Source organism: Chaetomium globosum, genomic scaffold (genome assembly GCF_000143365.1).
Source record: "Chaetomium globosum CBS 148.51 scaffold_4 genomic scaffold, whole genome shotgun sequence".
Lineage (NCBI taxonomy): Eukaryota > Fungi > Ascomycota > Sordariomycetes > Sordariales > Chaetomiaceae > Chaetomium > Chaetomium globosum.
This window is the reverse complement of record NT_165979.1, coordinates 2,891,457-2,913,722: the sequence shown is the minus strand read 5'-3', so window position 1 is coordinate 2,913,722 and position 22,266 is coordinate 2,891,457. Positions and strand designations below refer to the sequence as shown.

The window sequence follows — 22,266 nt, the reverse complement described above, 5'->3', positions numbered from 1 at the left end:
GGCGCAATGCCGCCCCACCAACCCCAAATACCAACCGCGCGGCGCGCCCCCCGCGACACCAGCCATCGACCCCAACCACATCGCGCACGCGCTGATCATCCCGCGCCAGAACCCGCAGGACAACCCCCCGCCACCGCCCACGCACACCACCACCATCCCGGCCTACTACGGCTCGCTCACCGGCAGCCCCGACCCGGGCGCCGTCGCGGGCATCACGCTCGGCGCAGTGGCCGGCTTCGTGCTCCTGCTGTGGCTGGTGTACACGTGCATCAACCTGGGCAACCCGGGCGCGGTGGGCGGTGGCGCGGGCGATACCTCGACGGTGGTGACCGAGGGGTCCGGGTCCGTGTACACGCGGCGGAGGGGCCAGCGCAGTCGGAGTCGCAGGCGGTCGTCGCGGCATCAGCATAAAGAGACGGTGGAGGTGCGGAGGGGCGGGGTCACGGTGAGGGGGGGGCCGGTGGTGGTGGAGGAGGTGGTCAGCTCGTCGATGGCGCCGTCCGAGTTTGATCGCGTGGTGGTGCAGGAGGAGAGGCGGCGGCGCAGTGTGAGCCGGGCGAGGATGGCCGGGGCCGGGCCGCCGCCGCCGAGGAGGGTTGTTTCGAGTAGCGGGGAGGATGATGAGGATGATGAGGACGAGGTCGTGGTCATTGAGGAGCATAGCCCGTCGCGGAGGCGCAGGAGTAGGGTGCGCAGTGTGGAGCGGCGGTCCAGTGGGTTTAGGGAGGTTGATCCAGATCGGTTTGCTGGAGGCGATGCGTCGTTTATGGAGGTGCGCCGGTCGGGGAGTCGCAGGTGATGCGGGTTTGGTTGGCTCTGCAGATCTGTGGTTTGTTAAGGGGGGGAGCTTGCTTGGGTAGATGTGGTTGATTTCTGGGTGGGTTTGAAGGTTGGTCGGTGTTGTATTATGAATACGCGTTACAGAAGGTTGGATGGTTTATTCTCGGCGCTGAGATGTAAATGAGGGATGAGTTAGGGTATGATGGGTGGCATTGCGTTTGTGTTTAGATAAATCTATGGTTTGGATGAACGGGCTGTTTTTCTTTTTGAAAGATATAGGGCATTTACGGTACATTTGCGATACTTCTAATGGCAATTGATAGGGGTGCAGTATCACTTTTTGATGGGGGTGCAGTATCACTTTTTTTTGGGGCCGGGGTTAGGGTTATGTATGGGGGGCCAGAAATCCAAAGAAATCCAACTTTGGCAAGATTCTGAACGGACAAGACAGCCACCCAGAGCCAGCCAGAACAGCCAAACAGCGATTTCCACCACAACCACCACAATCGCCAGAACAGCCAAGACAGCCGTGTCGCACCAGAACAAGCGATCAAGTCGGATCAATTGAGTCGCCGCGCGCCCCTGCGCGCCGCCGCCCCCCTGCGAACGGTGTGTTCCAGCGCCCTCATCTGCAGCCCCCCCCCACTAATTCAGGGCACAGAATCCTTGAGCCATGGCGCTGCAAGGCCCCGTCGCAGCCAGATTTTTTGGATTTCTGGTTCCCCCATACATAACCCTAACCCTATGGCCAAAAAAAAGTGATACTGCACCCCCATCAAAAAGTGATACTGCACCCCTATCAATTGCCCTTCTAATTGATCTGGAATGCGATTTTTAGATGTTGAGATTTTTTGCCCAACTTCCCTCCAACCATCATACACTCGCCATTTCTTGCCATCCTCCCTTTTGAGCTTCAATGTACCAACCCTAACCCATACTCGAGCCGTTGTGCCGTCTTGCGTTGCAATGCTGGGGTCTGTCACATGCTGTGGGGTCGGTTACCTGGCCCAGCTTGCCTGCCTCGAAATGCATCAATGACATCACTGGCGAGCGGATAGAGGAGGAGGGACAGACACATAAAACAAATGCCACCCTCCAATCTGCTCTTTCTTTCAGGTTCAGCGACCAATTCAACGGAAAATAGACATAGTCATTTGTTTCTTTTGTCAATTGCATCGTCCCAACCAAGCCCCAATCAATCAAGCACCAATCAAGTTATTATCAAGACACAATGGAGGATCCAGGTAACTATAACAGCTCCTTTTCACCCTTATCAATAACCCCAACTTCAACCCATGTCGCCGCCGAACCACAGAATAACGGATGGGCTAATAACCTTTGACCAACCTCCACAGCGCAGGATATCAAAAATGTCCTCCAGGCCTTAACCCAGGGGACACCAGAAGCCCAGCATGACGCCATCTACCGCTACTTTGCGCCCGGTGCCGCATTCGAGCATCCTTTCTGCTGGGTTCCGTCCTTCAAGAACTTGAATGTACCTTTTGTGGGCGAGATCGACTCCCGAATACTCATTGCCGCCATCTACAGGTGGTGTACGTAGCCTACCATGCTGCCAGGAACAACATGAGGACACCGAGGTAGCTAACTCGTTCGACTAGACAAGATCCTCAGCCCCAAGATCGAGCTAGAACTTGAATCATGCGGTATGCTAACCCTCCATCACCCAAACCCAAGCACTAACCCACTAACCACTTTCCCTTCCACAGTCTACGATGAACGTGCCAACCTCCTCTATCTCACCATCTTCCAGGTCTTCTCCATCTGGTTCATCCCCTTCCACCGCGCCCCGGTACGCCTCGTCACTGTCCTGCACCTAACCCCCGCCCACGCCCCCGGAGACGGCACCCCGCCTCCCACATACGACGCCGCCCAGGAAAAGCTCCAAGCTGTTCTGGAAGGCAACGAGCCGAGCTACGCAGCCGTTACTGGCGGATCAGCCGGTTCCCAAACGCAGCGGAAAAAGAAGGACGGGAACAGCAAACCCCCGCCGACCTCCGACGCCGCCAGCAAGGCCACTGGTTCCGGCTCGGACTCGGGCTCCAGTTCCAGCACCGCCTCGACGCGGTACCTGATCAAGACGCAGAAGGACTTATACCAGGTGAACGAGTTCTTCAAGTTTGTCACCCTGACGCCTCTGCTTCCCATCATCATCGGCTTCCTGCAGGTGCTCGCCACCCTGGCCTGCTGGGCTGGCGAAACCACCTTGGGCCCCGTGATGAAATTTGTCTGGCCGGCAAAGGGGAAGGAGAAGGCCTAGGATGTTGGATACCGTGATCGCAACGAGTGAACTGGGGAAAAAAGGATGGGGCGTAAAGGGCGTTTATGGCACTGTTTAAGGTTAGACTGGCACTCTGTGGCGCTTTGTCTGTATATTATATTGGCTTGTGGGCGTTAAAGGCGTTTTGCCTTGTTAAATTGGTGAACAAGCCAGCGATTTATTACCAGCGGCATGCATAGTTGAGGATATGGGAGACGAATGAATGAATGACCAGACCGAATCTTGCTCACACAGGAACCCACGGTTTGCAAACAGGTTACGTGCTATATGCAATGCTATCCCTGAGCTGGTGCTGGTATGCGTATGCTATCTATATACATCCACCACGCCCAATGTTTCTTGCAGTGCAATGCAATCCGATGCGATGTGATGCGATGCTTATCCCCCATCTGAGATGCATTGAATCCGATGCTCTCCAAAGTAAATTAGTCAAACCAAAACAACCTCCCAAACGCCACGGGTATTTACCTCTCCCAATGTGTATGCACCCACCGGAGACTCTTCTTTCTCTCTCTCTCTATTTCATCCCTTAACCCCCCGGGGGCCATGGTCTCTCTCTTACCACCACCCATCACCACCCCGATATCCAACCGGTCCCCCTCCCCTCAAAGATTAATAAGATCGACCTCCGAAAAATCCGGCGGATTCCTCCCATACAACACCCTGACGCGGCTATCCAGCGCGGTGCCCTCGTTGGTGATGGAGATATATTCGCTAAAGTCATTGGTGCGGCGGATCTCGTCGTCGCTGACGCCGACATCGTCGCGCGGGATCCACACGACGGGCCGGCGCGCGCGCAGCGCCGAGTGCTGGAAGGCCTTGCGCACGAGCACGTCGCGCTCGCGCGGGGTCAGGTCCTCGATCACGTCGCAGTACCCGCCGTAGAGCGCGTCGCCCATGGCGCGCTGCGCCTCGAGGTCGCGCTGGCGCCGTGTTTTGCGGTATTGGGCGGCCGAGCGCAGGCCTTCTTCGGCTTTGCCGAAGGTGGCGGCGCGGATTTGCTTGCCCCCGCGCGCCGCCCAGGTGCTGGCGTGCGCGATGCCCTTGTTGAGGGGGTTGAGGCGTCCGAGGACGGAGCCTGATCGGGCGTGGTGGCGGGGGTTGGTGCTGTGGCCGCGGCCCGCGGCGAATTTTTCGAGTTCGATGTCGTCGGCGGCGTGCCGGCCGTCGGTGTCGGCCGTGCCGGGGCGGTTGAGCGAGCCGGCCTCGTCGTCGTCGTCCCCGACTAGTCCGAGACGGCGGGCCTGAGCGCGCTGGAAGGCTTCGTCGCGGAGGACGGCCTCGTCTTCGAAGGTGATGGGGAGGTAGCGGAAGAGCGGGCCGAAAGACGAGTTGAGCACGTATTGGAAGAGGATGGTCAGGATGAGAGCCACTACCATGATGATGCCCTGCGGGAAGCACACGTTCTTGCCCGTCTCGTCCTCGGCGATGAAGAAGAGGCCGATGAGACACAGCTCCATGACGTACAGCCCCGTGAAGGTCTGGTTGATGGCCCGCGGGTACAGGACACCGCCGGTGTCGGTCTTGAACCGCGTGACGTAGAGCATGTTGTAGCGGTGGGCCACCCAGAGCAGGCTAAATGTGATGATGGCGAAGAGGGAGATGAGGGGCGCGACGATGGAGTAGATGAGTGCGATGCACGCAAAGTTGGTGTACACCGGGAAGAAGGAGCCCCACGAGACGGTCGGCAGCTGGGTATTGCGGGTCCATTTGGCCCGCGCCGTGTTGTCGACCATCCTAGCCCAAACGTACCAGATCAGGAGCGTGCCGATCTGTAGCAGCGTTCCCGAACTCGTCGAGAGCGCTTGCAGAATCATGTATGCGAAGAAGTAGTTGGCAGCCTTGGGGAGATTCTCGGCCAGGACGTTCGGCGTGCTCGCGAAGTCCTTGGAGATGTTGGCCAGCGTCTGGAAGGTACCGGAGGCGATGGAGACGACGAGGAAGACCTGGACAAAGAGGAAAACAAAGTAGTAGATCTGGACCGTCTCGGTCTTCCGCGAGCCAGTCTTGGAGCCCTGGAATTCGGCTAATAGGTTAAGAAAGACGGGTACCAGGGCCAAGATGATGGACAGAACCAGAGCGGGCAGGACACCGGCGACGGCCTTGATGGCGTTGTTGATTACCTCGTTCTCAACCAGGAATTCGAGCCAGCTATACTTTCTAACCAGAGCGTCGATCTGGGAGAGCGAGGCAGTCCAGGCGACCGGGAACGCCCAGAGAACCACCATGGCGGACACCAGGGCAAAGACGATGGCGCTTCGCACCCACTCGCTCCACCACGAGATGGCCATGTTGTCCCAGAGGACGTCACCCGGAGAGATCTCGACCATGCGGGGCGCCATCTGCTTCGGGACGTGGTGGGTGACGGACTGGCAGGCCATGTGGGCGGCCACCTGGTGGTTGAACTGAATGAAGGCCGAGTTCATGACGGGGTAGCGCTCAGGGCGCTGCTGATCCTCTTCGATTTCCAGGTTTAGCCGGGCGAGCTCCGCGCGGCACCAGTAGATCGTGTCCACCTTCTTGTTGATCAGAGGCAGAGCGGGCAACCACGAGGGCGTCCACGAGAAATTGGCAATCCGGTGATGCGGACGCTCTTTCGGCTCCAGCCATTTCCTCCATTCTGCATCCTCCTCTGGATGGGTCGTATAATCGCGGGTATACGCGGGTGGGTAGTCAACCGGCGGGACGTGGGTGCCCACGAACGGAATCGCGTCTCTGACGAGCCCCCAGAACGACTTCTTCTTCTTCCATGGGTACTCGCCTGACTCACAGCCCTGTGGGATCGGGGATGCGTAACTGCCGGTAGGGGGCTTCCAGAACTCGTACCACCTAGTCTTGTCGGTAACGATCATCTCCTCCATGTTAGTAGCACGGCGGACGGTGTTACCAAAACTTCTAGGTTCGGGGGCCTCCTTCTTAAGGTCCGAGACGTCCTGGGAGGCGTCGGATGAGGTGTGGGCGTGGCGGGTGGTCTTGGTCAATGGGGCTTCTGACGCGAACGACATTTTGGGCCTCTCCTCGTCGTCGCCCGCCCCGTAGTCCCGCTTAGGAGAATCCGGGTCGACCGTCGTCATGGAAGGCGGCCCCCGAGGGCCTCCTGTGGCCGCAAAATCGAAACCAGCGGTCCGCTCTAGCTCCCGATCGACGCCTTTCCGGACGGCTTTCGCGCCCCCCAGAAGGCCCAGACCAGCCCCGGTGGCGATAGCAGCACCCTTACCGGCCCCTTTGCCTATACCCTGTCCAATCTTAGCGAGCGGGTTCCCGCGCCCCCGGCGCTTCTCTTGCTCAACCTCTTCCTCCATCTCTCCCTCTTGGATATCGGTTCCGCTGTCACTCCTGCTATCCGTGTCGTCTATCGCCTCGTGTACACCCTGAGGAATATGTGGCGTGTTGGCACTCAAGCCACCGGCGCCTTCGGCACGCCTGCGGGCCTCCTCGTCCTCGGCCTTTGCGCGCTGCGCTCTGTCGGCCCTGCCCTCCGTGGTGACCGCCTTGATCCTCTGCATAATCCCATTTTCCCCCTCTTTCCTCAGCTGCGCCCTCTTCGCGCTGCGGATTAGTTCGCTCGCGGCCGACTCCAGCTTCTTGTGAATCGCGTCGCGCTCGTGGACCTTGGCAAGCAGCGGCGTGAAGTCCCGGGTAAGCCAGACATTTCTAATGCCTCCGGGAAACACGTCAAACAGGCCTCTCAAGGCTTCCTCACTGAGCCACTTGTCCGGGATGGAGCTCACGAGCACCGTGTTCGCCGAGGCGCGCAGGCGGTGCTCGGCGCTGGTTAGATAATCCTGGCGGATCTTGATGTAGACCTTCAGCTCGCTGAAGAAGACGCCGCAAACCCACAAGATGACGGCGAGCGCGAGAGCAAGGTGAGCCCAGCGCCGGTGTTGCTTGTTTGGGGCGACGTTGCCCCATGCTAGCGTATCTAGTCCCGTGGGGACGTTGGCTGTGGTGGAATTGTCTTCGGTGGTGGTACTGTTGACGACATCGCGCCCCAGGCCGCCGATGTAGTTGAGAGGAACGAGGACGGGTATTACCACCACGGCGATGGGAATGAATATGATGAGGAGGGTTTGTAGGTAGCGCAGGAAGAAGTAGGCGTCGAGGCCGCATTTTTTGATGATTTCGCGATCTTCGAAGCTCATGAGCTTGTACGCCAGGGCCAAGTGGTTAGAGGGGGGTGAATCGGTGCGTTCTCGTTCGGGTACTAGGTATGTTTTTGGTTTGCTGTGGTCGTGTCTGTCAGTTTCTACGTTGTAGGGGAGCAAGCGGGAGGAGGAAGGGAGACTTCAACGTACAATATCCTGACCAGCTTGTTCCGTAATAGCAAGAAAAAGCCCGTCTGGATGCCGAAGACAACCAACGAAGCGGCCAACGCAGTCACAAAAGCAACAAGGCTGATACCCGTCGCCTCTTGGGCTGATCCTGGCCCTTCTTCGATGGTAGTCGTCGTCGCCGCGGCCGCGGCCGATGTCAACGTCGACGACGCCAACGATGATAATGATGGCGACGCCGACGTCGGCACCTCTGGGGGCGCCGTCGTGGTTATGTCACTCATCGATACGAATGTCGCATGCGATGCTTGTAGATGGTGGTAGCTTTGGTGATATTAGAGCTCGCCAGCGCGAGTGGGAATATGGCTACCGCAATACCGGGCCATGCGTATTCCCCGCGAAAGTTGGAAGGGGAAATGGGGGCGTTGCGGCGTAGGTGAGGGGTCAAGGTATTAGTTAGTGGTTTTGGTTAAGAACACACGGAACACAAGAGGCAACACGAAAGGAGCACAGGAGATGAGATCATTCAGAATCAACTGGGAGGGAGGATGTGGGTGTGACCACATGGCCAGCTTGGCACAATGAACATGATGGAGAAATCGGAAAAGCGGCAGGGCGACCGCAGACTTGCGGGCTTGCATCTCCATTCGCTTTGGCCGAGTAACAGGGGGTCCATGGCGTTGCGGACTTGTGGTCTCCTTGACCATTTGGTCATTGGCCTCCTTTGGCCTATGACATCGGGCCTGAAACTGGATGTCAAAGTCGCTAATTTTATTGACCCTGAACAAGGACCCAGTTCGTCTGAAACATTTGGCAAAGGTCTCGCGTGCAGGGCAGAGAATTGATTGGCTGTGGATTCGCCATTGGGAGTGACGTCGGCGGCTGCCCTCCCGCAGCATCCTCTGCTCACCTTGTTTTCCCGCCGACTTTTGTGTTTGGTTCTTTGGTTGGCTGTTTGTCGAACCCGAGCTCGCCAATTTCTTGGCTTGCGGGAACCAATGATTCCATTATCGAACTCAAGCTTTAAACGCGCGCTTTGTCAAAGTCTATTTTATATTTTCGATCTTTCTATTTTATTTTTGGCTTTTTGATGTACATACACTATTTTCATCCCGCGGCGGCTTTACCCGTCAATGGTCTTTGTCCTCTGTTGCTTGTTGCTCCATCTCATCGGTAACCAGTTCCAGAAAGATAAAAACAAAAGCTGAAAGGGGGATTACTGTGTACCTTTCAAGGCACGTGTGCTTATTCTGGGCCGCGTTCCAGGCTGTCGGTTTGCCGCCGGTCTGCCGCTCGAAACATGTCTCACCCATCGCGTGGGCCGACCTGCAGAGATGGCTGTGCTCGTCATGGGCGGAGAAGGCAACGACCAGAGGAGACGACGTTGTTAACAGTTATTAATATATCTGGAAACCGTGTCGAATTTATTCCATCACATCCCTTTACCACAACGATTCATGGTGGTGCAAGTGATACATGCAATTGCAACGTTGAACAAACTTTTGCGCAGTTAACTACCGGGTTGCGCCGGCCCGCACTCCCTGATCGATTTTACAGGCTGGGGTTGCAGGGTTGGGAAGGAGTCCGATCTCCCGTTTTCGCCGTTTCCAGGTTGGTTTGAGAATGCTGATGGAAAACCTGGGAATTCAAACTACCTGAGGTTTGATCGTACCAAATACCTACACATAACTAGGTACCCAAGGTAGGGAGTTGTATGTAAAATGTATTGTGCAGATTTGGTACCCTCTAGACACGCCAATCAAGGAACATCCACAGAGCCGGATCCCCGAATCGGGTTGCGGTACTTTTTCAAGCTCCGACACCTCACAACGAAATGCAGTCTACAACATCGAGACTGTGCCTTCCTTTTTTTGGAGGCTGTTAGACAACAAAAATGCACGGGGTCAGACAACGGCTGATGGTATGGCCGAATACGTCCAACAATCCTAAAAACGCAAGGATCAACTTGGGCCTGGTGGCTGTGGGCCGGCCTCGGGTCCTAAACCAGCGGCAAATCCATTTTCCCAAGGACGATATGATTCCCGGTTTGGCAATCCACGGCGGTTCCAGAATGTCCCGGCGCTGGTGTCTTCCCCGCATCCCTCAACCCGCAACCCCCACACTTGGCCGCGAGCTACCATTTTTTGTACCGACGAAACGGTGCTGTGGGTGCGCGTCTTCCCGCAAAGGGGATGTCCCATGAGGGATAGGCTGTGTGCGCTACCGTGAGGACGGATAATAATAATTGAGCAAAAAATATGAGGTCTGATGCGGACCCGGGAGTCAAGTCCCACTTGGATCCGGCGCCGCCTGCCACACAAATCGCGATTAGCATGGTTCGATGCGCTGCGGGTTTGGGGCTGAGAGAGCAGGTGCCGAGGACTGGATCCAGGCTATCGCCGCTGGTGTATATATATGAATACCGAGTGAAGAAGGGACAAGCCTCCTTTAACCGCACCACTGATACCCTCTTGTCATCCGACTCACTCCAAACCTAGGACTACTTTGTTTCTCTCTCAACTTATTCTCCTATTCTCCTAAACACACACCTATTCAGACGAAAGCCTCGTTATATCTCCTAATCGAGTCCTAATATGGCAGACGTACGCGATCTACGCATCGCCATTATCGGCGCGGGTATGCCTCCCTCGATTTTACTCACGTCTCACCGGGCAATGGATACTGGATACTGACGCTTTGCAGGTATGGGTGGGCTGGGGACCGCCCTCGCCTTTGCCAAGAAGGGGTTCAAGACGATCGATGTCTTTGAGACGGCGTCAAATCTAGGCTTCGTCGGCGCCGGCATCCAGATGCCGCCCAACGTCGTCCGTGTACTTGACCGGTTAGGATGCTGGAAGGAGATCTACGCTGAGGCGACAAACGTCCAGGGGACCAGCATCAGACGTAAGGCGACTCTGAGTCGACTCCCCTGGACGAGCTTGAAGGGCTAATCGTCTGAACAGAGGGAAGCACGGATGTCGAGCTCTCACACGTGCTGATGCCGGACATCGAAGAGAAATACGGGTACCCTCATTGCACAGGGCACCGGTCATCACTCGCCAACGGCCTGTTTGAGGGCTGCAAGAAGGAGAGCGCCATCAAGTTCCACTTCTCGACAGCGCTAGCCCGGGTGAACTCGTTCGCCGGCAAGCCCACCATCACACTCAAGCCGCGCAACGGCGACGAGTACACAATGGAAGCCGACATCGTGCTGGCGGCGGACGGGATCAAGTCGGCGACGCGCACGCAGATGCTGGCGGAGCTGGGCACGCAGTCGGAGGAGGAGGACACGGGCCAGGCGGCGTACCGCATCATGCTGGACCGGGCGCAGATGGAGCACGACCCGGAGATGCTGGCGCTGATCGAGAGCGACACGGTGGTGCGGTGGGTCGGGGAGCGGCGGCACATCATCGCGTACCCGGTCAGCAACAAGCAGATCTACAACCTGTCGTCGGCGCAGCCCGACACCAACTTCGCGGCGGCCACCAACGCCACCTACACGACCAAGGGCTCCAAGGCTGCCATGCTCGACGTGTACGGCGACTTTTGCCCGCTGGTGCACCGCATGCTCAACCTGGTGCCCGACGGCGAGGTGTGCGAATGGAAGCTGCGCGTGCACAAGCCGCTGCCGACGTGGGTGCACGGGTCGGTGGCGCTGCTGGGCGACGCGTGCCACCCGACGCTACCGCACCTTAGCCAGGGCGCGGCCATGGCGATTGAGGACGGCGCCGTGCTGGCCGAGGTCGTCAGCAAGATCCCCGCGGACAAGATGCACGACCCGGAGACGGTGTCCAGGACGCTCAAGGTCTACGAGCTGCTGCGCAAGCCGCACTGCAGTGCGCTGGTCGACTTGGCCGCGCACTCGGGCCGCATCCTGCACCTTGGGGAGGGCAAAGCCAAGGAGGAGCGGGATCGCGAGTTCCGCCAGAACGGCAAGACCGGTTCTGTGCCCGACAAGTGGGCCAGTCCGGACGTCCAGAAGATGATCTACTCCAACGACTGCGTCCAGGAGGCCATCGACAACTACGACCGGCTGTTTGCTAGTTTGTGAGGTGGTCATTGGCGGGCTTTGGAGGGAGAGTAAGAGACAGGGGAATGGGGCATTGGTAGGGAAGTACGGTATTCTCAGTACTGGCCGCTGCTGGTCATGATCCTGTAACGCATACCCTAGAAGAAGCAGCCACCTAGATATTACAAGGTTTACCGAAAGAAAAAAAAATAAACCAAAATAAACGAGAACCACGCAAGCCATGACATAAGAGACCATCGTGAAAGTCGTGCCATGCATGGGCTTGACCAAGATCCCCTTGATACGCCGGCCCGCTCGCTCCATCACAGGCCATGGGCAGTCCTGCGCCCCATCCCGCGGTCCCTGCCCGGCGCCCATGCTATTTGCGAACCCGTCATGTCGCTCATCCCGTAGTCAATCTCGTAGGCAGCCCAATCGTTTTCCAAGCTGCACCGGAATTTGCGACGTTCGTACAAGGCGAGGCGCAGAGCCATCTATGCCCCCCCAAATAGTCTTTTGTGTGTCCAAGAAACCAGCCTCTGGGCGACCAACCCACCGCGCCGACGACCGCTTTAACACAACATATCCAAGCAGCAACAGCAAGCCAAACCAGCGAGACACGCCGACAAGAAACCCTGCGACACATATCTGTTAGCACACCATCACCCTTGGAGAAACAAATGCAAACCAAGAAGACATACCGGCCCACTGCTCTTCTGCTCCTGCTGGTGATAATGCACTTGCTGCCCCGGCGGGTAGGGGCCCTGCTGGTAGTAGCCGCCCGGCGGCGGGCCCTGTTGCGGGTGTCCGCCGTAGCCCATCGGCTGCTGTTGCTGGTAGTAGCCGCCGGCCGCGCCCTGGGGCGGCGGCGGGCCGCCTTGGTAGTAGGCCTGTTGCGGGTATGCGGGGTTGTTGCCGTAGGCGGGGGGCTCGTCGTGTTTTTGGGACATTGTAGCGGTGGTTGGTGTGGTTGTGTGGTTGTTTTTGGGTGGGTTTTTGGTGAGGATGGAATTGGTGGTTGATTATGCGCGTTTGGTGTTTGGCGATGACCTAGTGATCGGGGGGTTTGTTGTTGGGCGGGCGGAAATAGTGGGCGCTCGAGAGAACTGGCGGTCGCAGAGTGAGTGAGTGATTCTTGGGGAAGATGGGCGCAAAAAGAAAGGAGCAAGGCTGAAATCCGCGTTGGTGGTTGGTGGTTGGTTTTGAACGATGGTTGCCCCTGCGTGGCAAGCGTGGCTGTGTCGCAGATTATGTAGGTACGTACGTGTCGTTGGACCCTCTGACCCTTTGCGCGCGATGATGTGCAGCAGTGGCGGGGGCGGTTACTCCGCACTGTTTTGACTGTTCAGCGCACTCGAACCAAGCATGGGGTCCTCGATTGATTCCAAAGGGTGCGACGCTCGCCTCCTTGCACTCGAAAAAAACTGGAGACGGCTGGAAACGGGATGCAACAAAGACAAACAACCTAAGACAAGGTGCGGCAGTCTGTCTGAACGAACGCGTGATAGTTAGTTATCAAACAAAGAATGAATAGACCCTTCAACAGAGTGCCCAGCGTTGGCGATTGGGGAGGTTTCGGCATGAGCCAATCCGTCTTGATGGCTGCCGTGCCATTCGCTCCTTCAGACCGAGAACGTCTCACATGGGCGGTTCATAGGCAACCCCCTCGAGACCATGTGTGGCACTCAAACGCTCCGCCACAGCCCTGCGTATGTCTCGGGCTAAACCGGAGCCCAAGAGACCGAGTCCACAGCAAGACGGAAGCGGATTACGTGGTTGAGAGAGCGCGGTCCCCCGTTTGCTTGATCAATGAAATGGCCGGGATCTGCGGCAGTAACATGGGTTGTTTTCCATACTAGGTATACAATCAATCCACTCGGATACGTGCTGTTAAGGTGCTGACTACGATCTCCATGAAAGCGATCGCAACCAATCCGCTTACGTGGAATACCGCTTTCCATCCATAGGATACCGAGGGAGGAGCAGGTATCCGATCATTTGTGGTCCGCTGACACGGCAGCCAAGGAGGACAGCGATTGACCAATCAATGTGACACTGCTGAGAGATGAAGTACGAAGTAACTAAATCCTAACTAGTGTCTGTACCTTATGTACGAAGCAGCTGGCAAGCTGTATCACTGGGTTCCTGAACACTGTTGTTCCGTACCCCAGGCTTGGCAGGGTCTGCACGACTTTCGTCCTTTCGTCATCACCACCTTTAACCCTTAGTTAACCCTCACCCTACACAGTAAAACACTGCACAACTCAACTCAACATCATCACCAGCACCACCAACCTACCACACATCACCCATCATGACCTCCCAACCCCCCCAACCAACCCAGCCCCCAAAAGAAGCCCCTAACCTTCCCCGCCGCCCACGCAGCCCTCATCACCCCCTACCTCCCCCCTCACGCACAACCACAACCGCAACCACAGCAACAGCAACCTCCCACCCCCAGCAGAAAAACAACCGAAAGCCCCGCCCGCACGTAACCCTCACCTACGCCCCACTCCCTCGACGCCTCCCTCGCCCTCGCCCCCGGCGTGCGCACGGTACTGTCGGGCCCGCAGTCCAAGGCCATGACCCACTTCCTGCGCGCGCGCCACGCGGCGATTCTTGTTGGCGCGGGCACGGCGGTCGCGGATGATCCGGGGTTGAATTCGAGGCTTGTTTTGGGGCAGGGGGTTTTGGAGGGGGTTGGTGGTGATGGGGAGGGGGAGGGGGTGGTCCAGCAGCAGCAGCAGCAGCAGCAGCAGCAGCCACGGCCGATTGTGCTGGATCCGCGCGCGCGGTGGGCGGTTGAGGAGGGGAGTCGGGTTGTGGGGGCTGGCGAGGGCGGGGGAGGGGTTTGGCGCCCGTGGGTGTTTTGTTGCGAAGGGGGTTGTGGGTGGAGGAGAGGAGGCGGAGGGTTTTTGGAAGAAGGTTGGTGGGCCGGTATGTGCATCCTGGAGGCGAGGGGGCCAGAAGGGGGGCGGTTTGCGTTGGGCCTGAATGTGTCTGGAGGTGCTGGCGCGCGAGGGTATTGCTAGTGTCATGATTGAGGGCGGTGGCGAGGTGATTAACTCGCTGCTCGAGCCCGCGGGGAATGTGTTTGTCGACTCGGTCATTGTGACTATTGCGCCGACGTGGCTGGGGCAAGGCGGGGTGGTGGTCTCGCCGCCGCGTACGGTTGGGGATGATGGGCAGCCGGCGGAGCCGGTGCGGTTGACGGATGTGACGTGGTGTCCGCTTGGGGAGGATGTGGTTATGTGCGGGAGGATCAAGAGGTGAAGAGGAGGGGAGGGCCCGCTTGGTGTTGTAGTCATTGGAGGCTAGCACGAGGCTACCGCGGAGAACAGACAGCTACAAAATGCCCACTTAATCGAATTCTCCAACCACCGGAATGGGATATAGCTGATAGCCGTCACCACAAACGCCATCTCGAAGCCAATATCCCCCGTCGTCTCTGCAATCGGACCCGTATACCACGGCGCCGCCATACCCGGCACCACCAACCCCATACTCACAACCGACGCCCCAATAGCCGCAATCCCCGGCGGCAGCTTCCGCCCAACATTCCAAATCCCATGGTCAAACGTTGAGTAGTCCATCCGTCGAAACACCACCAACTCCACAATCAGCACAGCATCAAAGCACCCCGCCCAGTACCCAATAACGGCCAAAAAGTTTGTCAAACTCTCCTCCCACTCCTCCGCCGCCCGGATCGCCATCGGGATCATAATCGCCATGGTCACCAAGATAAACACAAAGCGATGCACGCGCGCAAAGAAGGGCAGCAGCATCTGCAGGTTCAGCGCGACGCTGTACATGGAGATGGCGATGTTGCCGATGACGCTCAGCGCCAGCAGCACGAGCACGAAGCGGCCGAACCCGCCCGCCGGCGCCAGCATCTCGCTCATGACCCCGCCGATCCCCGTCGCCTCGTACGCGGCTTGCCACCCCGGCACGTTGGGCACGGCGCCGCCGATGGCCGCGCCGAGGATGAGGAGCGGGATGGACGGGAGGAGGAGACCGCTGTAGGTGTAGAGGAAGACTTTGATCCTGGGTTGGGGGTCTGGGGTTAGTTCGGTTGAGTTGGGGTTGAGTTGAGTTGAGTGAAATTGGGGGACGGGGATTGATAAATACACACCGGGATGTACCCCGCGGGCTGTGGTAGATGGAATAGTCAGAGACGGTGCCGCCAAAGGTGATGAAGTAGCCGGCGATCAGGCAGCCAAAGGTCAGGACTTGCGACGGCGTTGCCGGCTTGGCGTCACTCTGGAGGTAGAGGTACTTGCCGCCGCAGCCTACGGCGATGACGATGGAGATTAAATTGGGGATCCAGGTCCAGCGCTCCCAAAAGTGGAGGGCGTTGAAGCCCATCGGGAGACGGCGAAGGAGACGAGACAGGCAATGACAATGCCCACGTCGACGCTGACGTGTCAGTGTTCATGGAGGCAATAGTCTGCCCGCTGACGCAGTACCAGAGGAGAGAGAAGCCTGTCACTAGGGCGGTGTTCTGTTGCAGCGGTATGTCGACGACGTTGCGCCTAGTGGTGGATTAGACGGGGTGAAAGTGTGCAAGAGGGACTCATTCATGACGCACCAGTACGAATATCGAGCCTGTACGAGCTGTCGCAGCCCTGTCTTCATACCCCCTATGCCCATGAAGGCAGGGGGGATGCATGTGAGCAGCGCAAAGAACAGAATAACGAGCGAGGCGTCTCTCAGACTCAAACCCATGCCGAGCGTGGCCAGCATGCCGGTCGGGATTCTGTAGGCAGGGGGGTTATTTCATGTCTCATAGGACAGTGATTTGGTTACGTACGGGAGCAAACACAAGAGGCAGGTGAAGAAGACGGTAAAGAGGTTGCTGTACTGGGTCGAGGTACGCTGATCGAGGGGCACAGGCTTGATGCCGTTCTCTTCAACACCGGCGTCTAGCAATTTCTGGTACCATTTTGGGTTCTTGTCGCGGTCGGCCTCGTAGACTTCACCATCCTTCACGGTCAGGAGTGAGATCAACTTTGCCCACTTCTTGGGTTTGTCTCGGTCCTGGCTCTCGAGATCCCGAGAGACATCCTTCCCTCCCTCGGAAACGGTGGCGGTTGACATGACAGGTCAGGTAGGAGGAGAGATGTCACTGACGGTAAGGTTGACTGTTCAAGATTGAGATGAGGAACATACACACAGGCACGCCGGGTATTTATCAGCCAACCCCGGGGACACGAGAAGAGGGGCCGTGCTACGTCCGAACTATTTCAACTCGCTGTCCCATGGCGGAGATGCGGCGATCATCGGCGCCAGCGCCAACAACAGCCCCAAAGTGGGAAAACATCCCCCGGACCTTTTCTCTGGGATATGTTGGGGTCCGACTTGTCGGATGGCTTCCTGACAAGACGGGGATGCAGACACCATGTCGGCGGCAGTAGCTTTAATTGGAGGGCAGTGTCCGGGGTCGAGACCAGGCTGCAGTTGTGATTGTGACCAGCATGACGCCGGAATATCACGTCGTGAGGTGGGACATGCAGTCATGCAGCCATGCAGCCATGCAGCCATGAATCCATGTAGCCTGAAGAGTTCTACATACACAGCAAGCTGGCTCGAGGTGAGCCCGGGGAGGGCCGAAGAGGGGAGGCCCAAAGGGATTCCCCGCTTCCGAGCGGGAAGGGTGTGGCACAGAAAGGTGTGTGTTAGTGAGCATTTGATGCAAGCTGCACTTGCATGCCTATACATACCTACCTACCCTAACTGCTCTGGGTTGTCCTCGCTCATCACGATGCCTTTCTACTCGTGTGAATAATGAGAGGAGAGAACGATATTCGATACAGGAGGTTGGCGGCACTTGTGTACGCTGCGACCTCGATGCGGCTCGGCGACCCAAGCAATTGGGAATTACCAAGACGATAAAAGAGAGGAAAAGAGAGGAACAAGACCAATTGGTGATGCCACGGCTGTTGTCGGCAAGCATGGTCACCTTCGTTCATTCACGGCAGGTGGGGCGGTGGGGGTCAAGCCGGGCAGAGGTGCGGTTTCGGACGAGAAAGCCGACCCCTCCCCGACTTCGCTCTGCTCGACTTATATCATCATACCTTGTCGGATTTCTTCTTGAATTTCCTTACATACTTGCCAATCCCTCATTCTCGTGCTTCGTCACACACAACGGACCCTTCTTTGGACGAACTCCGTCGGACAGGTATTGGAACCATGGCGGAACACAACATTGTCGTTTTTGCCGGCGACCACTGTGGCCCAGAGGTAACCGACTATCTCCCGAGCTTTTCTACCCTTGACTCTAGATGGAGAGAGACTGACTTTGGTTATTTGACAGGTTATCGCCGAGGCCATCAAGGTACGAGTCTGGTGTTTGCGACCTGCAATTGAGCACATCTGACGCAGGATTCAGGTTATCAGGACAGTTGAGGAGCTGAGCCCGACTGCTGGCAAATTCAACTTGGAGGACCACCTGATCGGAGGGGTAAGTCGTCCCCCGCCGACGGGTCACACGAGCCCGAGGGGAGAAGTCTCTTGCTGACCTTAATGTTTCTCCCCAGTGCTCCATCGACCAGACCGGCGTCCCCCTCACAGACAAGGCCCTCGCCGCCGCCAAAGCCGCCCACGCTGTGCTCCTCGGCGCAGTTGGCGGCCCTGAATGGGGCGCCGGCGCCGTCCGGCCGGAGCAGGGTCTCCTAAAGCTACGCAGTGAAATGTGCGCCTATGGGAACCTCCGTCCCTGCTTCTTCCCGTCCGACGCCCTTGTCGAGTCCTCCCCCCTAAAGGCGTCTGTCTGCCGCGGCACCGACATGATGTTGGTCCGGGAGTTAACGTCGGGCCTATATTTCGGAGAGCGCAAAGAGTACGATGGAATTAATGCGTTCGACACTGCTGTTTATACGAAACCAGAAGTCGAGCGTATCGCGCGGCTGGGCGGTTACCTAGCCAGGGCTAGGGGAGAATCGCGGGTTATCTCGCTCGATAAGGCAAACGTGCTGGCGACGAGCAGACTCTGGCGTAGTGTGGTGGATGAGGTTTATAAAAACGAGTTCCCTGAGCTGAAGGTTGAGCATCAGCTTATTGACAGCGCGGCCATGATCATGGTCAAGAACCCGACGAAGCTGAATGGCGTTTTAATAGCGCCCAACTTGGCAGGTGAGTGAGGCCCCTCCCTCGTCCACCTCGAAGGCGGTTAAGCTGATGAGCTTTTAGGGGATATTCTTAGCGACGAGGCGAGCGCGATACCCGGAAGCATTGGGCTCCTCCCCAGCGCCAGTCTCTGCGGGCATCCGGGCTCCGCAGTGCCTTCTATCTGTGAACCGATTCATGGTGAGATTCCCATCTTCCACTCGAGCCCTCATGCAGACGTCAGTCACTAACATAGATGACAGGGAGCGCGCCGGACATATCAGGGAAAGGGATTGTGGTGCGTCAAAACCCCGTTTCGGGCGATTTATATCCATTCGCTGCAACTACAAAGCTGACATGATTTCCAGAATCCCATTGGCACCATCCTCTCCGTGGCCATGATGTTCCGGTACTCTCTGGATCTCGCCCACGAGGCTAAAATCGTCGAGGACGCGGTCCGCGCTGCCATCGACGCCGGGCTAAGAACCAAGGACATGGGCGGCAATACGACCACCGCAGAAGCAGGAGACGCCATCGTTGCTGAGCTGGTCAAGATTCTCAAGGCATGAGGTATCCCACGCCTTTGGGAGAAGAGACAGAGGGGGTTTAAAGAGGAAAATAAGGATGGAGGGTGAAAGATATAAAGAACATCTTGGTTGGGAAGAGATTGGTGTATTACTTGGCGAAGACATAAAAGGGGCGCAGCTAATATAACAGGGGAGCTAGACGCAGCTTTATCAGACCTCTTGTGCTCGCCCTGGGCCATACGTATGCTGGACTCAAAATTCACGGGACTCACACATCCCGAACTAGCCTTAAAGCTCTGGTGAAACAATTCGATCTCCAACTCAATTTGAACTTCAACATTTGAACCTCGGAATGTCGAAGTTCAAGTGGGAGTTAAGATGATTCTCAAGCCATTCGAGACAAGACGAATATATTCGGGGGTTAGGGTTTCGTATAAGAGCTCGGTGCTTGCAGCGGCTGTTGGGCGGCACCCCACCATACATTGTGATCCACATGCGACAAGCGACAAGCGACAAGCGACAAGCTGCCAACTCCGTGTTTCGAAGACGAGACGGTGGGAAGTTAAGCATTCTTTATTAGCTATCTGGGGAGTTTTGCAACCATTTTTCTCTCATTTAAGGAATAACAATACTTCCCACGCTCAAACCATCTCCCTCCCTCGAGAACCCCTCTCCCCCAGGTTCTGGCTTCACCGCGTACCGTCGCCATGGACGGGCCGTCCATCATCAAAGAGCACGGCAAGGGTATGCATACCACCACTTTTACAAACAGGGGGCTCTCTTGCTAACTGCTTCTCATAGCCATCATCAACGCCATCCGAAGAACTACCCAAAACGACGTAAGCCGACCTCGATCTCCCCGACCCACACCAAGCCCGCTTCAACCTTCCAAAGAGCCTGCGCTGACATTGTCGCATGTCTGTTAGTGGAAAGTTCTAGTTATCGATGAAGGCACCAAGAGGATCATCGACAGCTCCGTCAACGAAGATGACATCCTCAACCACAACATCGCCAGTATGCCTCCGTATCCCTACCCGACGAATCGTCAGCAGCACTAAACCGGTCACTCAGATATCGAGCGTATCGAGGAGCGGAGGGAGATGAACCTGGACATGGATGCTGTATACTTCCTCTCTCCCCTGCCACACATCGTTGATTGCCTTCTCGCCGATTTTGAGCGCCGCCGCTACAGGAGGGGGTTTATCATATGGGCTGGCACCTTGCCCGACCAACTGGAACGCCGCTTAGATGGGGCTCGGAGGCAAATGGGGGGTACGGCGTTGCGCTTCTCCGTGTTTTGGGGCTGTTGGGCTCACGATATATCTATAGGCCCCCCTGACCGTCTCCTCGTCGATTTCTTCCCCCGCGAGTCACATCTCATCACCTTTCAAGACCCGTCCAGTTTTCTCGTCTTGTACAATCCCACGTGCAACAACCTCGTGGCACCACATCTGCGCACCTTGGCATCAAAGGTACGGCCACATCGCCCCGCGCGTTACGGTGGGAGCGTTTTGTTAGCTAACGAGGCTTTTAGATCGCCTCTGTCTGCATTACCTTGCAAGAAGTCCCCAAAATCCGGTACTTTCAACCCCCTGCACACACCACCCACGAAGCAAAAGTCTTGTGCATGCACTTGGCTCGCTTCGTCCAGGAGGAGCTAGATAACTATCAGAGATTCGACCGTAATTTCCCACCGCAATCCCAGAGGCCACAGTCAGTGCTGCTCGTCACAGACAGGTCCATGGACTTGATGGCCCCCCTGCTACATGAGTTCACCTACCAAGCTATGGCCCATGATCTGCTCCCGATTAGGGACCAAGAGAATGGCAAGGTTACCTTCCACTTGACTATCAATGAGAACACCGCCAAGGCCGAGGAGAAGGACATGGAACTCGTGGAAAAGGACGCCGTCTGGGTCGGCAATAGGCACCGCCACATGAAGGATACTATCGACAGGCTCATGGCCGACTTTCAGAAGTTCCTTGACGCAAACCCCAGCCTCGCCAAAAAGGATGATTCCTCGACGCCCACCGTGAATGACATTCGAGACATGATGGCTGGTCTGCCGCAGTTCCAGGAAATGAAGCAGGCCTACTCCCTCCACCTCACCATGGCCCAGGAAGCCATGAATATCTTTAAAAAATACAAGCTCGCAGACATTGCTTCGGCAGAGCAGACCTTGGCCACCGGCCTCGACGAAGATTACAAGAAGCCCAAGAACGTCCTCGACGACGTTGTCCGCCTTCTGGACAACCCCGACGTGGCGCCCGCAGATAGACTCCGCCTCATCGCCCTGTACGTACTGTACCGTGACGGCGTCATCGAGCAGGATATCAGCCGGCTTCTGTGGCACGCCTCGCTACAGCGGACACGCGACAGCCAAGACCAAGTCATCATCGAAAACCTCCATCTCCTCGGCGCCCGCCCCGTGAAAGAGCTCAAAGAACCGCGCCAACCACCACCCCCACTCTTCCCACCTCGCAACCCCCAAGGCGCCGTTCCAGATGACGAATACGCCCTCTCCCGTTTCGAGCCCGCCCTCAAGCAGATGCTCGAGCGCGTCTGCGCCGGCGACCTGGACCCGGCCCTCTTCCCCTACGTGATCCCCCCTCTCGAAGCTGCCTCCGAATCCTTCGGCTCGCAGGGGTCTCTCCGGTCGGCGGCGCCGCGGTGGGCGTCGGCCAACCGGCGCCAGGCGGAGAACCGGCAGCGCATCATCGTCTTCGTGGCCGGCGGCGCCACCTACTCGGAGGCGCGCGCCTGCTACGAGATCTCGGACAAGCACAACCGCGACGTCTTCCTCATCACCAGCCACATGGCCTCCCCGGGCAAGTACATCGCCGACCTGCGCGCCCTCAAGCTCGACCGCCGCCGCCTCGACCTGCCCATCGACCGGCCCCCGCCCCGGGCCCCGGCCCACCTATTCGAGCGCCCCGCCCCAACCCAACCCCCGCCCCAGCAGCAGCAGCAGCAGCAACCCGCCATGGGCATGGGCCGCCAGGCGCCCCCTAGCGGTGCCCTCGCCGCTATGTCGCTCGGGCCGTCTGGGTCGGCGTCGTCGTTGGGTGTTGCGGGCGGTGGGGACTTGAGGCCGGGGACGAGTGGGTCGGATGGCGGCGGGAAGAAGAAGGATAAGGAAAAGAAGAAGCGGAATATCTTTGGGATCAAGAAGTAGAGAAGGAGGTGTGGTGCTTTTGGGGGTTTGGTGGTGGGAGGGGTACCTACAGCATTGGAGGTGGTTGGGCCGTCCCCATCCCCGTCACCGACTACTCGTTG

At 57.5% G+C, this 22,266-nt stretch overlaps 8 protein-coding genes across 8 annotated transcripts in view; 5 read left to right on the top strand and 3 right to left on the bottom strand.

Moving 5' to 3' along the window:
• The window catches only part of CHGG_04665 (uncharacterized protein), a gene marked incomplete at both ends in the record, with an annotated part of 1,034 nt that extends 235 nt beyond the window's left edge, over window positions 1-799 (top strand). The window contains one exon of the mRNA XM_001223878.1: window positions 63-799. Within this exon, the coding sequence (XP_001223879.1) occupies window positions 63-799 (737 nt within the window). The remainder of the gene's footprint in view (window positions 1-62) is intronic.
• Window positions 800-2,011: 1,212 nt separating this feature from the next.
• On the top strand, window positions 2,012-3,058 carry CHGG_04664 (uncharacterized protein; the record flags this gene model as incomplete). Its single annotated transcript, XM_001223877.1, has 4 exons — window positions 2,012-2,024; window positions 2,136-2,333; window positions 2,400-2,444; window positions 2,508-3,058. The coding sequence occupies 4 exons, from the start codon at window positions 2,012-2,014 to the stop codon at window positions 3,056-3,058; spliced, it is 807 nt and encodes a 268-aa protein (XP_001223878.1).
• Window positions 3,059-3,684: 626 nt separating this feature from the next.
• CHGG_04663 (uncharacterized protein) lies at window positions 3,685-8,358 on the bottom strand (the record flags this gene model as incomplete). Its single annotated transcript, XM_001223876.1, has 5 exons — window positions 3,685-4,816; window positions 5,150-7,303; window positions 7,375-7,657; window positions 7,832-8,130; window positions 8,261-8,358. The coding sequence occupies 5 exons, from the start codon at window positions 8,356-8,358 to the stop codon at window positions 3,685-3,687; spliced, it is 3,966 nt and encodes a 1,321-aa protein (XP_001223877.1).
• A 1,586-nt stretch (window positions 8,359-9,944) lies between these two features.
• CHGG_04662 (uncharacterized protein) lies at window positions 9,945-11,401 on the top strand (the record flags this gene model as incomplete). The annotated part of the gene is made up of 3 exons (XM_001223875.1): window positions 9,945-9,987; window positions 10,054-10,254; window positions 10,314-11,401. The coding sequence occupies 3 exons, from the start codon at window positions 9,945-9,947 to the stop codon at window positions 11,399-11,401; spliced, it is 1,332 nt and encodes a 443-aa protein (XP_001223876.1).
• A 372-nt stretch (window positions 11,402-11,773) lies between these two features.
• Window positions 11,774-12,309, bottom strand: CHGG_04661 (uncharacterized protein; the record flags this gene model as incomplete). Its single annotated transcript, XM_001223874.1, has 2 exons — window positions 11,774-11,929; window positions 12,061-12,309. 2 exons carry the CDS (start codon window positions 12,307-12,309, stop codon window positions 11,774-11,776), a joined length of 405 nt encoding a protein of 134 aa, XP_001223875.1.
• A 1,552-nt stretch (window positions 12,310-13,861) lies between these two features.
• On the bottom strand, window positions 13,862-16,456 carry CHGG_04660 (uncharacterized protein; the record flags this gene model as incomplete). The annotated part of the gene is made up of 6 exons (XM_001223873.1): window positions 13,862-14,704; window positions 14,869-15,416; window positions 15,502-15,775; window positions 15,948-15,964; window positions 16,081-16,115; window positions 16,170-16,456. The coding sequence occupies 6 exons, from the start codon at window positions 16,454-16,456 to the stop codon at window positions 13,862-13,864; spliced, it is 2,004 nt and encodes a 667-aa protein (XP_001223874.1).
• Window positions 16,457-17,310: 854 nt separating this feature from the next.
• CHGG_04659 (uncharacterized protein) lies at window positions 17,311-19,032 on the top strand (the record flags this gene model as incomplete). The annotated part of the gene is made up of 6 exons (XM_001223872.1): window positions 17,311-17,337; window positions 17,673-17,693; window positions 17,748-17,819; window positions 17,896-18,490; window positions 18,727-18,761; window positions 18,832-19,032. 6 exons carry the CDS (start codon window positions 17,311-17,313, stop codon window positions 19,030-19,032), a joined length of 951 nt encoding a protein of 316 aa, XP_001223873.1.
• A 665-nt stretch (window positions 19,033-19,697) lies between these two features.
• Window positions 19,698-22,165, top strand: CHGG_04658 (uncharacterized protein; the record flags this gene model as incomplete). Its single annotated transcript, XM_001223871.1, has 5 exons — window positions 19,698-19,734; window positions 19,792-19,829; window positions 19,917-20,004; window positions 20,062-20,262; window positions 20,604-22,165. 5 exons carry the CDS (start codon window positions 19,698-19,700, stop codon window positions 22,163-22,165), a joined length of 1,926 nt encoding a protein of 641 aa, XP_001223872.1.
• Window positions 22,166-22,266: the final 101 nt, after the last annotated feature.